Below are 18,306 nucleotides of genomic sequence, written 5' to 3' on the forward strand. Positions count from 1 at the left end.
AGAGAGAGGAAGAGACTGAACTTAAATGAGAAGGCTTCGCAGAGAGGGAGAGAGAGAAGGGGGAGGAAGAGAAAGAGGGGCAGAGGAAGGGAGGGGGACTAGCCAGAACCCTAATCCGGATTAAATCCAATCTGGCAACCACATCAAACTAGAGTTAGCTCTCTAGCTAACCGTCTGCTTGAACACACACACACACAAACATGCAGTGCAGATTGAGCAGTGTTTAGCAGCTTGGTCCCCAAAGCCCATTTTGCTTAAAGCTGGAGCATATTCTGCTTTAGGCCAATATGCTGAATGGCTGCACGACAGCTTACTGAGACTTCTGCACTACTAATCATTGAAGTGATGGGATAATATGAATGTGTGTACACTGTCTGTGTGCGTTTATAATATAATGTATGCGTGTAGCAATACTTAACTCTTGAGGCCTATTATAGCATTTATTAAGCATTTATCACGTTTTGGAGGAGAGTTTGAACATGAGGCATTCACTTGAATCTCCAGTGACCACTCCATATAGTTATTAGTCCTTTCATTAAATCCTTTCCTTAATAAACAGCATCTATGAACACAAATCTCTCTGTGGTACACAAACAAACCTACACTTGAAAAACAAAAAATATAGGGTCGACACAGACCTCCTACATCTCTCTTTTTTCTTTCCCTCTTACACACAGTCAATACACGCACAAAATCTTTCTGTCCCTCTGTCTCTCTCTCTCAGATACACGCACACAGCCTATCTATCTGTGGCCCAATCCAGCCTCAGCGTCCCCATTGATTGTGTGAGAACAGAACAATAGCCCAGGGTTTGGAAATGGGCTTCCATTGATTCTAATTAGGGAAACATTAAATAAGATTTACCCACAGATACTGCAGTGTGACTGGGATTGGTTGGGCTCAAACGACCCTCGAGCTGGAGCTAGAGGGAGGAAAGGATGTAGAGAAGATATATATATATATATATATATATATATATAAATGTACAAGGGTGTGTGTATGTATGTGTAACAGAATTGGGGGTGGAGAGTGTTAGATCAATACACAACTCATCCCCTCCAACTCTGTTTCACTCCCTCTTGCTGTTTATCTCTATCTAGCTGTCGCTCTCTCGACGCTTCCTGTCTGTCTTTTACAATCTGTCCATGGCTCTATTTCTACCTGTCTGTCTTCTCCTGCTTTTTCATAGCTTATCCCTCTCTTTCTCATTCCCCCTATCCCTCATTCCTCTCCTGCTCTTCTATCCTCTGTTATTATTCCCATGCTTGATTAGTCAGTGGATTAATTTGGAAGCAGGGTATCAGTCTGTTACTAATGGGCCATAGAGATCTCATCACCACATGTCACTATTACCAGCTGAGCTGTTTGGCTTTCAGTATTATCTTTTCCCTCTGTATGTATCAGCGAAGCTTCTTAAGGCTGTGATACAAAACACAACACTTTGGGCAACCTGAATTACCAGCAGTAATCGCCTTTAATCACACCTTGGAGCATCTCCTAATCTGGAACCATTTCAATAATTTTTGATCTTTTGTCAAGTGCATTTTCATGTTTAGTCCTGCCAAATTACTGGAATTAAATTATCCAGTTATCTTGTGCTTGATTGTTAAAAATTCCACAAGACATTACAAAGCATTGTAATCAATCATCTTCTCATTAGGTCTTGTTCAAACTGTCTAAAACTGACTATAAAATCCACTCACCAGATAATGGCAAAACTTGACTTTTTTGACTTATATGCATTACTTTTGATGTTTTTATAAAGTAAATGTGTTGTTTAATTACATTTCAAGGTTTTTCAGAGAGTCTAACAAGTTTAACAATCTTCCAGCTGTTTCTTCATATTTGTATCCATTGTACATCTGTCACATTATGATTGGTGTGCTGAATAATATACAGTATACTGAAATGTAGTGTGTGTTCATTTTATGCAATATATGCGTTTCTTTTTTTTTTTTCTTTTTATCCAATGCCACACGAGGAAATGCCTCTAGACATATGTGTTACCTAGCAGGCAATGTTATCATGGACTTTGCATATGACCTTTCACATTTTTGCACCGGATTGGTGTGGAACGGCTTGTAGCCTAATACAGCAAAAATTCACCATCTCCCTGTCTCTGTGTCTTTCTCCTTGTCTGGTGGTCATGTCAGTTGCCTTTGGCTGCCTTGCAGATAATAAAATCGTCTCTCACCTGCTGGTGGCCGAGCCAGAGAAAATTTACGCCATGCCTGACCCAACAGTACCAGACAGCGACATCAAGGCCCTGACTACGCTTTGTGACCTGGCAGACAGAGAGCTGGTGGTCAACATCGGCTGGGCCAAACATATCCCAGGTAGGGAAAAAAACTGCTGACCCCTGACTTTCACACTGAACCTAACCTCACTCCATGTTAAGACCCTATTACACACCCAGAGTAAATACATACTTTTTTCTGTTCCACAGAATAGGGGTTTTAATATGCACACCCACATGCACACATACAGTATAGACACACAAACACACATGCTGTGTAAATTGGCACTTGGTTAGAATCAGCCAGATGCAGTTCAGGCACATATACGCAATTTACACACAAGTACACCTGGTGCTAAGGTGTGACCTCTCACCCTAATCCTCACACTCAGACAGTTTGAACTATTGACTCCTCCAACTGACCAACCAAATACCCTCACTGCTATCACACCATCCCACACACACACACACAGAAACAGAAATTCTGACCTTTTGAACCAAACAGTCCAATCCCCTTACCTTCAAATTGTGGGTGTGTGCTTGGGTTTTTATGAGTGTGTCATCACTTGTAGTCACTGTACCATATATCTTGCACATTCCTTTGAAACCACAGCTTTTACCCAACTGGTGAACCGCTGTATATACTGGTATTAAAAGTCACAGCCACAAAAGGGTCATACAGATATACAATAGACCCGATCATTGGGTGTTCACTGTGGCTCAAAGCGAAACAGTAACCAGCCAGTGATATGATTAATGCTTTATCTTCACCTGTGGCTGCGAGGGCATTGTATAATGTAGAGATTTTATTTAGTTGTGTGAGATCCACAGAGCTTATCTGGACATAGCACTATAGTGTCAGTTAAAATCTTTGTGTTGCAACAATATTGACATGTATTTAGAATATGGCAGAAAGTGTAAACCACAGGGAAAAGGTTAAGTACAGTAAATCATCTTAAATAAAGTACAGTGAAAATGTCAAATCATAATGACAAGGCAGTGAATATTTTTTCTTGACATATATGATAAGTGGTGATGTTGGTCCCAGTCTATAGTGCATCTGTATCCCACTACAGGTTCATCACTAAAACAGAAGAATCTAATCTTCTTAAAATAACCCTAATCCGTTCAAAATTAGGTCTTGGACTTTAAGTAATAACAGAGCCAAAAAAAATGGGAAATAAGAAAATTAAATATGTCAAATGCATATATCCATAAAAGCCAAAAATGAAGAGGATGACAGGGAACAAGATGAGAGGAAGAAATGAAAACCATAATCTGGGTTTGGTCTTAGTAAGGGATCGTGCTGTGACAGCAGAGAGGAGGGAAGAGCAGTATCTCAGATTAACACAGATTAGCACAAAGGTAAGTCCCATTGTCGCCTGCAAATATTGTTATAGAATAGAATAGAACGGAATAGAATTACCCCCTGTTGCCATTGCTCAAACAGTATAGGGTACTGTGAGAGTATAGGGGGAAATACCAGATTAGAGCCATAAATACCACTCAGTCATGCTGCGTAAATCTATAACAATAAAGTCAATGGCGCTGGATAACAGGATCTCAAAATGATATGTATTATATCATATCAATAAATGTGAAAATAACAGAGAGAAAGAGAAAAAAGAGATGAAGAGAGAGAGAAAAAGAGAGATGGAAATGTACATTGCTTCTTGTTAGTGTATTGATCTATATGCTGCTATATGGACAGTAAGCAGACATATATATTGATCCATATACCAAGTATAGCTCTTTGAATATTTATTTTTCTCTTTCAAAACAACATATAGCCTCATTCTAATACTATCTCCTTTCCTCTAATCTCCCAGTGACCCCTTTTCTCCTTTTTTACTTTCTCTTTTAATCCATTTACCTCTCCCCTATGCTCTCTCTATCTCACTCTCTTTACCTCTGGGATGCACCTACTGTATATAACATACATACACAAAGAAGACTCACAGACATGCAGAGTATACACACCAACACACACATGATGTATATTTAATCTGTTGTTTTTCATTGGACCTGCCTCTTTTTTCTCACTACTTTTACAAGTGAGTGGACTGAGTTAGCCAGGTTATGTTCTGGGCTGAGTGTGTGTGCGCGTTTTGTGTGTGCAGCTTTCTGTGCAGAGGGAGCGAAGCGCAACGATTGCTTGGCGGAGGAGAGAAGATGGCGTGATTAGATGAACGAGAAAGGCAATCCACTGCTCACAGAGAAAGATAGAACTCTTCATCTTCCAAGTGTGTGTGTGTGTGTGTGTGTGTGTGTGTGTGTGTGTGTGAGTGTGAGGTTGTGTGATGTGAACACCTTATGAAATCCTCACTGTTTACAACACTGAACACTGATCTAATACTCACACACAAACACACGCACACACACATACATGTGCACACACAAAGTGATCTACTGTTCACTCAGGGTGGAAAGGATTGTCAGAAAGAAATACGACTCCTCAACATTCTTTATCAGCCTCTTACACGAACACACACACACACACACACACACACACAGACAACACACACAAAAGGCAAACAGTAAAGAGTCTACAATGACTTAAGTCTTGAATAGAACGGAATAGAATAGACCTGTTAACCTTTTTGCAGCCGTCTTGTTTCAGATCTTGTTAAGTGTGTGTGTGTGTGTATGAGATGACTGTGAACACACACATGCGCACGTCTTTGCTCGCCATGGTACAGTAATTTTTTTAATCAAATTGATGGAGAGAGACAGAAAGACAAAGAGAAAAAAGAGGCAAAGAGAGGAGAGGTGAAGCCAATTTATGCTTCATGATATGGCTGTGCAGCGCTGCGTACTCTCACACACACACACAGAGACAGCACACACACGCACACACAGGCTGCTAACAGTGGTAACAACGTGTCAAGGCGAGCGCCAGGCAGCTAATTTGAAGTCATTAGATGTCTGCCGTACTGGCAACAATTTGTTACGCTCACACACGCACAAACACACACACAAAAACACATCACATACACACACTGAGTTAAGAGCCGTCTGCGGATAGCGAGGAGGCTAAATTGTAAACTAATTTAAACATCACTCAGCGTTAGAGAGGCTGCCTGCAAGACAGGCCCCCGGATAACAAGGCTAGGCTACGTGTGTGCGTGTCTCTGTGTGTGTGTTGCTAGTCATGTTTGACACACAGAGTTGCCCAACCTTAGAGACTTGTGACAACACACACACACACACACATATACACACATATCTCTTTGATTGGTTCTTTTATTCTAAAGCCCAGTGTGTGTATGAGTGTGTGCACACTCATTTCCATACTGATATGGCCTATATGCAAACATTTGATATGTCATTAGGAGAGGAAAATGAGGTTTCAGACACAGTGTGTGTCTCTTGTTATCCCACAAGGAATGGGACACTGTCATGCACCTCACACATGCACATGTGTGTTCCAAAGAGATGAAGCACATGTAAATGCTTGCAAACACATAAACAGAGACAAGAATTAGAGGCCTTTTTGCTGACTCAAACTGTGGGCCACACAAGTGACCCTGTACATACACACTTGTTTACATATAGAGTATATACAATAAATAAGAGTAAAGAGTCACACTCAGGAAACTTTGAGGATGTGGAAATGTCATAGGAGTTCGCATTCAAAGGGTGTGGAAGGCCGTACCCTCCAATGATATGGATTAGTGAGAGTTGAGAATATCTCATTTTAATGGCTCTCAAAGAGACAACTCCAGTTGCATATTAGGCTACATGTCATACATTTGTGTGTGTGTATGTGTGTATGTGTGTGGAGGAACAAGGAGCAGTCAGGTGAGAGGAGTAGGAGAAGCAAATATTTAAACAGGAGCGAATGAGAGAGTGAATTAAAAGAAAGAAAAGCCATTCAGAATGAGCCATTTATCTGTCTGTAGAATTAGTCTCTCTCTCCCTCTCTCTCTCTGTCTCTCTTCCCCTACATAATAACTAAATGACTACCGGGCACTCATACTAGCAGCTCTTATCTAGACTCGTGGACACAAAGGGAAAGACAGACAGGCGAGCACTTGACTTGACGAAAGAGGAGAGCACGAACAAATGAATGAATCAACGAATGAGAGCCAGAACCTATAACACAGTCTATTTTACCAGAACCAGGGGCCTTGCCATTAGTGCTTTTTTACAATCCCCTCCCCCATTCTTTCTTTATTCAAGAGAGAAATTACTCTCAGGCCACCCCCACCCCACTTCCCCTCTACTATTCTCTTGCTTCCCTATCTCTTCTTACTTGCTCTTTCTTTTCTTAGTCTTTCTCCCTCTCTTTCTTTCGTTCCCCTTTCAATTTTGACACTCAGGATAAGCGGTCTATGTGTCTGCAGTAACGTGGTATGATTGAGCTGTAAAAAATGGGGAAGGGAGGTGAAGGGGGGTTGCTGTGTGTCCGTTCATTTAATCAGTCTTTATGGAGATATGGAAGAAGAGGTTTGGGTGGTGGTGGCGATGGGATAGTAGGTGAAGGGAGAAGTCCTCCTCCTCCATGTTCTGCAAGCTTCTTTCCATTTGTCTGTTCTCATTTACCCAGTTATTAGTCTGTCCCTTGATCATTTCTTCTCTTTTTTCCTCATACTCTTTGTGTGGATGTGGGGATGAGCAAGGGGGTCTAGATGATTGGTAACATCTGTCTCATGTCACTGATAGTGATTGCTAGTACAAGCTTCCTCTTTGCTTCCATCACGGGTTTTCTTTTGAACTTTGATGAACATTGTGAACATGAAAATGTGAAAACGTTGTTTCCACTGTTTTACTTCAGCTCTGCTTTGATCAGCCCACTTCCTCTTTTACATCATGCAACACAATGTAAAATTTAGTCTATGAGTCTTCAGGGATGGCTAGTCACAGAGCAATTCTCCCACTGATTAAATCTTAAAAATATTTTTGAAAAGACCTCATGAGGAAATAATGCACATGCCAGAGCATCTCTCTTCCTGTTTTCAGAAGGTTGAGCAAGTAAGGATCAGAGTTTTTCCCTAGCCCGGAGGAACTGGATAACTGCGGAGTTCCCCCAGGCTCAAACTTAGGACACATTTTTTTGTGTCAATATCTCTTGATTCTCTTTATTAGTCAACGAAAGTGAATGCTACATTTCAGAATTGCAACTGTATATTCAATAATAAATAGCGTGTTCTTCTGCTGTTTTTTCTCTTTATCCCATTTTTTACTTAGCTATTTTATGGTTATGTCGTCACATATTATTAGGTGCTTATACACATTGCGAGCTTTGAGAGCTGTAATATATATTATTCCATGTTCTGCTTATGATAGAAAATGACAGAAGGAGAGAGTCGAAGGAGAATGCGAGCTACAGGATGAGGGTTAAAACGAAATGTCTAAGGGTGAAGAGAGAGAACCTCAGTATAACATAGATACTCCCAGAGAGCCTTTAACACAATACTATTCTGACCCAATGACTAAATATCCCCCACCTCTTCAACCTGTCTTCTGACCTCTCTCTTTCTCTCCCTTCATTTCTGTCTCTCCCTCCTTTTCGCCCTCTCTCTGACCTGACCCCCCAGCCTCTCTCTCTCTCTGTGGTATCCTTAACCTCTTCATTATAAAGTCAACCTCATCTCTCAGCCCCTGTCCCCTCCCACGCCACCCTTTTCTCCTCTTCGCTCACCTCCCAACCGTCCATCGTCACTCTCTTTTTCTCTTTCTGCCTGTCTATATCTCAAACAAATACAGTAGTCAAGGTTTATTGAGTCCAAGTTCAGCCCTAGATTTTGAACAGTTTCAATCAATCACATCACTCATTCAGATCTGCATTTTCATTAACATTTGATATGTCACACCAGACTCAGTGAAGCACCCAAAAAGCAAAGTTCTCCCTAATCTTTCCCTCTACTGTTGTTCTGCTGTGCTCTTTCTCTTCTGGTCATGTTATAAATGGCTTTCACTTAGAGATTTAGTCAACCAGTCGAGCAGTTAGCCATTCAGACTGCCAGACAGTCAGTCCGTTAGTTAGCCAATCAGTCAGTCAAGTAACTACACAGCCAGTCAATCAGCCAGAAGGACATGCTAGTCAGTCAGCAAATATTGATTAATAGAAGTGTCCTGCTCCTTTTAGCAAATCAAATGTTGAGTCTCAGCAGCCAAGGGGAACCTCTGCGTACACACACACATGCACACATATACACGGATACTCACAGCCTTGACTCTGAAAGTGCAGCTCACTAAATTAACACTGACACACATTATAACACTTCACAATGAGCTTCAAGAGATGCAGAACAGCACCGGGTGTGTATGTGTATGTCTGTGTTTATGTCTGTGTCTGTGTGTGTCTCTGTGTGTGTGTGTGTGTGTGTGTGTCTGTGTGTGTGTGTGTGTGTGTGTGTGTGTGTGTGTGTGTGTGTGTGTGTGTGTGTGTGTGTGTGGAGAGAGAGAGAGAGTGAGAGAGGAATGTAAAAGCCCAGACTGGTGGTGATGTCACTCCACAGCCCTCCTCATTAAGTCTGGTGATGTCATCAATCAGTAAAGAGGTTGTTGGGCTTTTGGTCAGAGAGTGGTAAATCAGAGGAGAAACATCTCTCAGCCACCACTCACAAAAACACACACACACACGCACACACACACACACACTCACACACACAGTTCTGTCACAGTTGTTAAATCAATGAGCTTTATTGGCATGAAACTTATGAAACAATATTGCGTCCTCATGTCCTAATTTCTTCCCTCCCTCTGTGGTCTTCATTGGACGCAGTCTTCCTCATCTTTTAGTGTGTCTCCCTCTCAAAGCTATTATTCTTTGCTATAAAATGCCTGGTCTAGGTACACATGTACATGAAAAATCATGAAGACACACACATGGAAATACACAGACACAGACGCACAAGCAGGTTTGCCCCCATTCTGTCGGCTACGGCTAGTTCACCTCGACAGTCACAGCATGCTGGGTGCCTTCTTAAAGCACAAACACAACACGCAAAAATACAGTGCATTCACATTGACACACAGATACGGCGCAATGTATAGACTGTTACATCGCAGGTTCTGTGCAAACATAAACACACAGATAAGCTTGCATTGTCATACTGCTTAAATATAAACACTAAGATTGAAGAAATCAGTTCATAAATGTGAAAGATTTGCAAGGAAAAGTTTGAGAGGTTCAAACAAGGTTGAGCAGTACAAAGAAAAATGCAATGAGTTACACCAAATTTTCAGAAACACCACATCTATAATTGATAACAATTGAAATCCTAATAATTCTTCAGCCAGGAGCAGATAACATACTCCTATTTCAGGGATGTGAAAAAATAAATAAGAGACATAACAGACAGCACTCTGTCTTCTTTGATGTGATATTACCAACTCTGCCTTTTCCCATGTCCTAATGAGATTTAACTCATAAATATTAGGATCTGATTTAGATTTAGAGTCTGAATTTGATTTAGTTCATTCTCATAGTCAATTTAGTCTCTTTTGTGCGCTCAAGTATGTGTCATCATGTGTGTGTTTCCAGTTGCTGTTGATTTTCTCTGAGCTCTGTTGGTCGTGTTTGATTTCCATTTCATCTCATCCCTGAGCTACATAACATATTTAGAGGTTGATGTCTTGGTTCCAAGTATGTGTGTTTGCTTGTGTGTGTGTGTGTGTGTGTGTGTGTGTGTGTTTGTCTGTTTCATTGTCCACATTGGTGCATAAGAGATATCTTATTTTCCAGTGCCCCACCACCATGGTTTCCTCTTGCAGCCCATACAAACAAACACAACCCTGTTTGCAGATGAAAACAAATATTGATGGAATCAAATTAGGAAAAGAATATTTGATATCTGAGCTTAATGTTTGGATTAAGTTGGGCTTTCCTTATTGGATTAAGCATGTGGGTATTGGAAGCATTTCATCAATATGAGCGAACAGAGGAGGGAAAACATTTTCCTTTCTCTTTTTCAGCATGAATACACTCTAATATACTGATGTAGTCACTACAGGATGCAATGCCTATTTATATTACAATAATTACACAAACCTCATACAGTATATAAGCACTGAAGGGTCTTTGCAGTACGATTTAGAAAAGAGAGACTATAATATCAATTTCTTTGCTCTATGTTGTGATGCTGTTTTTATAAAGGAAGTCACTTATGCCACATTTGAGATTTTGAATACACACACACACACACACACACACACACACACAAATGGACCCACATACAGTATTCAATCTCTGAGGGCACGTTCAGTCTGTGTTGACTCTCCTGTCTGTCCGATGCCCCGTGCATGTTTGTTTTGTCATCACCGTGTTGACAGTGTTTCCATGACGATGCGCCTTCGACGACACTCAAACACAGACAGCTTTAGGTTCCTACTTTAAAAACACACATTGTTTTGCACACAAACTCAACAACACATACATTCCCAGAGACACTGGTATTACCTCTATCAGGTCACACCTTGGTGGTGACACACACCTTATGCCGTGAGAGTAGAGCAATCTGACACATCATACGGACCAACACACACACGCACACACAACTTGCTTCACACATGGTGCCAGCTGTCACGGTCACTGTATCCACCTGTGTCACACCATATCAGAGCTGAATTCAAAATGAAAATGAACAGAAAACACAGAAGATGCTGAAAGAATGGTGACATCCAGAGCGGTGTCCATAATGAAAATTTTATCCGCATCACCGAACAGTACTTTTACTAACTTCACTCAAGTGAATGGAATATTTGTATATTAAGAGGTACACTGATTTTACGTGCGGCGTCTGATGAAAATCTGTGCTTTTTCTGAGCAGCCTCAGATTACAGCTTCTCATTAAAAGTCATTTTAATAATTTGAATCAAATTTCTAAATAAAAAATTAGTCATGAAAGTCATTCAGTGGAGAGATGTGTTTCATTTCAAGTAAAAGTAAGAAAAAAAACACAAATATTGAAGTCGTGAGATTTACACTCAGCAGCCCATTGCTGTTTTTCTTATTAGTGTGATTACATTAGCAAATCAAATTCATTTGTCTATCAGCCTTTGAGACACAGCCTGCAATCTGAGTACACTGTCTAATCTGCATCAAATAATGTCTGTCACAGATACGCACACACAAAATACACACCAAAGAGAAGCCGCATACATAGGCATGCGCACAAACCTGCATACACTGACACATATAGTGCATCATACACACATCCATGAACACGCGAATGTACACTTCTGAAGAAGCAATAACACACAGTGAATGTGCACAGATGCACACATACACAGACATGCACAGTTTTATAATATGTGACATCAGACGAGCAGTAACAAATAAATCAGCACACCATCTGAGCCCATCATCATCTAAGTCATCACTAGCAAACAGTCAGCTTTTACTACTTTCAATTTGCTTTTGTGTTTTTGTTTGTGTGTGTGTGTGTGTGTGTATGTGTGCCTGAGAGAGAGAGAGGGAGAGAGAGATGATGTGATGTGATATGATATGATATGATATGCTGGCGGGGCATAAAGATAGATGATCATAATTACGCTCAGGCCAAACTCCATTTCAAATCATCATCATCCTATTCTATCTGTTGGAGCGCACATGTACATACACACACACACACACACACACACACACACACACACACACACACACAAACACACACACACACACACACACACACACCCAAAAGCAATATGTGTGTTCACACACATACAGGGATTCACACACACATATCACACACCTATGCATGCAGCAAATCTAGTGGAAGGAGGGACAGGCTTGTCATGGCATCACATTATTTCTGTCGGTTCATGCAAAGTTCACAGACAGGCATGAAATAGTTATTCTCTCTCTCTCTCCTGTCCTTGCAATTTCTGTCCGTATCTTCCCTTTATCTATATCTTTTCTCTTTTTCTTATTCGTTTTTTTCTTATCATTCAATTTCTCCACCTAACATGGCTCCATACCTTTTTCCTTCCCCTCCTTCTCTCACCCCTGTCATTGTTCCTCACCTCCTTCCCCCTCTCTCATCATTCTTCTCCTCTCTTCCTGTTTTTTTCTTCGTTTATTCCTCATTTTCTCATTGTTTTTCTCTCCCTCTCACTTCCTCCTGCCCAATACTCCTTCTTCCCTCTTGTTCCCTCTTCCACTTTCCCTTTGCTTCTACTTCTTCCTCTCCTTCTCTCCCATCCTCCATCCATCGTTCTTAAATAACAGTCAGGAGGATTCATCCTTTCCATCAGGGAATAAGCAGGTGGGAAAATAGGATTGGAGCGTGCCTGTCACCAGCTGGGGACGACTTATGGCCTATGCACACAACAAACACACACAAACAACAGTATATATACATTTACATTTACCTGTGTGTGGCCAAGCAGTGGTGAAAGGTAATTTAAGTGTGTCTGTAATAACTTGATATTTAATGGTTTCATAATTTTTTGCTAGCTTGTTGTTTTTTCATGTTTATTATTATTATTTGTCTGTTAAATGTACCTACATCTGGTGATTGCATATATGGTTATTGTACATACATACTGTGTTACAGCTTATCTAATTCCATCTGCTATTCCACACTCTTCACATTTGTTTTTCTCAAATTCAAATTCAGTTTTAATTTGAATGCGTCCAGCTGAAAGTCTTTTCTCTTGCTTATACTATTTCTTTGATTGTGGGACTGATTTAGCACTTTTTCAATAATGTACATTGTGCATGTGTGTATACGCAGCACTTCATCCTTATACACGTGTGTCACTTGCCACCTGCTATGTGGCAAAGGGCCATGGTCTGTGGTTTCGGTGCTTCACTTTGCATTCACATACACACACAAAAACACACACACATACAGCAGTAATAATGTGTGTATTTTTGTGTCTATTTAATCTTGATGAGATGTTTCATCTACAGGCTGCTATCACAGCTGGCTGCCTTATTGTCTGGGTCAGACTGATGGGTATGTGTGTGTGAGGGAGTGTGAGGGAGTGTGTGTGTGTGTGTGTGTGTGTGTGTGTGTGTGTGTGTGTGTGTGTGTGTGTGTGTGTGTGTGTGCGTGCCTGTGTATACATGTGTGCTTTCTTCCATTTGTGTACCTGCAGATGTTTGTTTGCCTATTTGAGAATAGACACATTTATTCTCTTCCATACTGTATCTAATAGCTATATACCAACATTACAATATGTATACATGTGAGTGTGTGTATTTTGTGTGTGTGCATGCTGTCCATCAAGCCACACACACAGCCGTACCAAACCATTGGCTTGGTTGCTGATGATGACATATGAGTTCCTGGCCTTGGTAATGGCTGTTAAATCTCATAATTACACGCTTCTTTATTGCAATGCATAATGACCCCGCAGCACTATTGGACAATTAATTAAGATTTTCAGCCCAGGCTTTTTCAGGCCCAGATGAGGAGGTGGAATGAGGTCTAATGTTCTTGTCTTCGAGCTAGGACATTAAGGCATGATGCTGTGGGAGAGAAGGCTGTCTCTCTGTATCCATTCGTTTTCATCTCTGTCTTTCAGTTTGTATCTCTCTCTCTCTCTCTCTCTCTCTCTCTCTCTTTCATTCTCTCTGTTCTCTCTCTCCTTTTTGCTTCGATTGTTGAGCCCTTCCTCTCGATGCTTGTCCTGGATGATGATATTGGAGACCATATCTCTAATCTGTGAATGGTAAATTAATCCCTGTGGAGTTTCTGCAGCCCTCTCTCTATGGAGGGCTACGGGGGATTAGGAAGATAGAATCAACACAGCCTCATAATCTCATATTCAGACACCAGGCCTGGACAGGGACCATTGGGTTTTGTTTTAAAGCCACAATCAGCAAGTTTCTATTCACACATCACTGATGCTTTGGGGAAAAAAGAATTTGTCAATTTACTTGTTTTGAACTTTATATTTTTCCTTGTTATATGTACAGGTTGATGCTACCTTTTAATGACAGTGTTGTTTTTGACTTAAAATAAAAAATGTAAAGTAATCAGTGATGATCATTCTTCTGCCCAGTGGTTTAGATAGGAGCCCATTTACTGCTTTGACCGTCTCTTAAGTAGAATATGTAATAGGTTATATTTTTTTTCTGAAAAGCTAATCCACCAAGAGATCAACAGAGTGTCACAACCCAGTTGATTGAACAAACTGGGAAAATGAATTAATTACAGACTGGACACATTACAGATAGATAGATAGATAGATAGATAGATAGATAGATAGATAGATAGATAGATAGATAGATAGATAGATAGATAGATAGATAATGCTGTCTTTATTCTTAAACTCTTATTACAGTTGTCAACTCTTTGTGGTTTTTCTTCAAAAGTGTCCATCAGCAGTGTTTGTCTGCGTGTGTCACAGAGAAGGACAGACAGAGAGAGATGGTGTGTATAAGCTTCTCAGTTCTGTGAACACATGGTTAATTCCCCTGTCAGATTTGTGCACACACACACACATACACAGTGGTCATTCCTGCCTGCATCAGCATTGTATTGTAGGAGGAAAGGGCAGGATGCAGAGGTATATGATGAGAGGAAGATGGATGAATTGAGTAAAAGACAAAGTAAAAAAGAAAGTAAGAAAGGTAATGGTGGAAAACAGCTGAGATATTAGTCGTGCACAATGTTTATTTCACCCAGAAATTCTCAATCAGAGCGGAACATTGTCACTTGAGCAGTACTCTAGTCAAGAAGATATGGGCCCAGTGGAGCTGGCAGTCGCACACACACACACACACACACACACACATTCTCACGCACATGCTCCTTGACATGGCCCTGGTGGAGCTAGAAGTGGGTAATTAAAATGTAAATATTGATATTTTATTATTTGAAATAGCTCCACTGCAATGCTCTTAATGTCACTCCATCTGTCGCCTCCACGGAGACTTGGGGTTGCCCTCGACGACCGACTGCCCCCACCCGAGCAGCCCCGCCACAGCAACAGCTATAACGCTCAACAGCCATCTCTGTGTTGCCGCGTCTCCATTTTGGGTCTAATTAAGTGTTAAATATTAGCACCCGCAACCACAGAGGCAGCACACACCACACACATACACATAGAGAGTACAGCACACGATCCTCCACCTCTGCCTCCCCCTCTCTCTCTTTTATGCACACACATACACACACTCCCTCACAGAGCACTCATCTCCACTACAGCAACGGGAAGATTTTAAGTGTTAATCTTGCAGTGCTGCTGATGGTGTCTAATGTATGCAATTAACAGTCAGCCAGGGCTGAGGGTTTGGTAATTAGCTGGCTGTTCACACTGATTAGAGGCTACCGCAACCCTATGACTGCTCTACTCTCCCCGAGGCCGCACAGAGAAAAGGGGGTGGGGATGGGGGCGTGGGGGGTGGAAGGAGAAGGAAATAGAAAAGAAGATATTTTAGCCAACAGTATGAGAGGGGATGAAGGTGAACATGATGATGTGACAGATCATGCACTAAATTCATTTTGTATTTGTACAAAAATATCAGTTATTTTCATCAACCCCTGTTCATTTAGAGTAACTCAAATGCAGGTGCAGTGGAGTCAGTCACGCTGTTTTTCAGTAAACTGAGATTAAGCATCACCAAAACCTAACCAGCATTAAACAAGACGGTTTAGATTAAAAACAATAAAAACTGGTCATGCCAGGCAATGTGACTTGAGAATTCCATTCTCACTTTTGTCAACTTGAGGAAAATATTTTAACTTGACCTTGACTCACAAAAAATCTGTCCAAAAACCAGGAATGAAGGAGCAACTTTGCCTTGTTCATACAACAAATAACAGGAAACTGAGTGATGGAGACATGGTTCCATTTCATGGTTTATTACCCAATGTGTGCAGAGTTACTGGTCAAATCAGCAAAATCCTTCTTTCACTTGTGCGGTTGCCCAGAGTTCATAATTGTCTGCAGTGGGATTGTCTCCTACAGTAGTTATGACACCCAGTTCAGAGGTCAGGTAACATAACCAGGAAACTCAGTCTCCTCATCTCATTGATTTATATAGGTGTAAAAGAATATAGAAATACAAATCAAATTTGCATGTTGATATATTTCCAATGATGAGGAGTGAGACAAAGCACTCTCTCTCTCTCCCTCTCTCTCTCTCTCTCTCTCTCTCAAACACACACACACATTTTGCACTTTGATAGAGCAACTTGATTCCTCTGTCAGCAAAAGATGAAACTTAATTTGTGATTTGCACTTTCATATAGTATCATCTGCACTTGACATTCTAAGGGCCTGTACACATGTATGTGTGTATGTAGGTGTGTGTGTGTCTGTGTGTGTGTGTGTGTGTGTGTGTGTGTGTCTAAGCCCTTCTAAATTAGCTGGTTCTCTGGGTAGATTTGTTTCCATCTCGTTGCGCATCTCTGTGTAATTGGGTCAGCTGGTGGATGTGTGTTTGTGTATGTGAGTGTTTGTGTGTGTGGTAGCATTTGCCAGTGTGCTTGTCGTGCGCATTATTTCTTGTGTGTGTGTTGTTTCAGCTTGGCCAAAGCCATCACAGGGGGTCCGTGTTCATTTGGGCCGGCGTCTGGCCGTATGGTACAAAACAGTTTGAGATGTGCAGACCTACACACACACAAACACACACTCAAAAAGCATCACAAGGGAGTACTTGCGTTGCACAGCATGTATGTACAATGTGCACACCAACACAAACACCAACACGTGCAGAAAGTGGTATGAGAGAGAGAGCACTGGAGCCACATAACACAGTGTGCATACAGAACAAACACACACACACGCACGCACATGCAGGGCAGCGATGTGCTGGTAACTGTTGGAAACTTCACGTGTCCTAATGCAATCTCTATCTCAGTGGGCCAGTAGACTTAAATCTGTCCCCTGCAGAACACAATACGTGTACATGCTGCACATAGACAATCCACTATTCTCTCACCTACAGTGAGCAACTAGACAGCCATGAAACAGTTCACATCCAGTTCTCATGACCTCTTTTAAATACCTCCTAATGAAAAGATTTGGTACACTATTTCAAAACAAACTATTTTCACGTAAAGTTTCTGTTACACATTTATTACACAGTTGCAGTTCTTTTGGGACACCACATTGTCTGCAGTAGTGTTACACTATGTGCTTTTTACTTGTTGAAATGTAAAACTCTAGGCCAGCATCTCCCTCTTACAGTACACATCCAGTTCCCTGAACTGTGTTTAGTGTGAGTACAGTTTTGCTGTATGGTGTTACATTTCTATGACAATGTGTGAAGCTTATTCTTAACAAGTTAAAGACTGATAACTCCCGATAAGTGTATGAATCTTTGCTGTTACATTGTTGAGACAGACAGAGAAGTTTCCTGTTACATGTGTCCTGCGGCCGTGACCAAACAGAACTAAGCATAATCCTCTTCACAAGCCTAACCTGTGAACTGAATTATCAGAGGAGCATTTTCTTTTGTAAAATATGTTTGGTGACATGGTGTTGGAGGTTAAAATTCAGTACACATGATGCAAAGACCGGCCCACTGACCAGTTCTGTCTGAGCTACAGTCTCACACCAGGGGTTAAATTGGTAGTTGGCTCGCTCAGATCAAACATAGTTCAACACTGAGTTGACCTTTTTCTCTGCCGCCAGAGATGGCCCTGGCCAATGGCCCTGGCCATGTAAACACAAACTCTCACCGGGACTCTTCCTTGTCTTTTTGAATTGTCAGCTCCAAAGCAAAGAAATACATTAAGCCAATACAACAATCACCATTTTACAAGATTGGGTTTTGGATTCAGATACACAACAAGGGCTACCATAGATACCCTGAAATAAAAGACATTAAGGATTAAACTTAAAATGGTCAGGAGAAAGACATTTTTAGTGCGCTCTCACTGTGATGCGTAAGAAAATATTGTCAGAGAGACTTCCAAGACCAAATCATTCTAAATTATTCTGCATTCTTCTTAGGGGTTAACACATATCATGTAATCAATAATAAACTTTACAATAAATAAATATAATAAATAAATAAACTTTCAAGGTACTCTAAAAAAACACACAAATATATGCCCAAAGTCCAGTTTTATACCACAGCAACAGAATGTGAGGGCTAGTCATGTGTTAATAACTGCAACCAGATCAGTATTGCAACCAGTTTTTGCACCTGTCACATT

At 41.0% G+C, this 18,306-nt stretch overlaps 1 protein-coding gene across 5 annotated transcripts in view; it reads left to right on the top strand.

Annotated features, from left to right (window-relative positions):
* esrrga (estrogen-related receptor gamma a) overlaps positions 1-18,306 on the top strand; it is a 141,693-nt gene that overhangs the window by 108,043 nt on the left and 15,344 nt on the right. For 3 of the 5 annotated variants that reach the window (XM_018666996.2, XM_051077455.1, XM_018666997.2), the window contains one exon: positions 2,154-2,336. In XM_018666996.2, the coding sequence (XP_018522512.1) occupies positions 2,154-2,336 (183 nt within the window). The remainder of the gene's footprint in view (positions 1-2,153; positions 2,337-18,306) is intronic. The other 2 variants (XM_051077459.1, XM_051077462.1) reach the window with 1 other exon arrangement.

The sequence above is a fragment of the Lates calcarifer genome, linkage group LG2 (genome assembly GCF_001640805.2).
Source record: "Lates calcarifer isolate ASB-BC8 linkage group LG2, TLL_Latcal_v3, whole genome shotgun sequence".
Taxonomy (NCBI): Eukaryota; Metazoa; Chordata; class Actinopteri; family Centropomidae; genus Lates; species Lates calcarifer.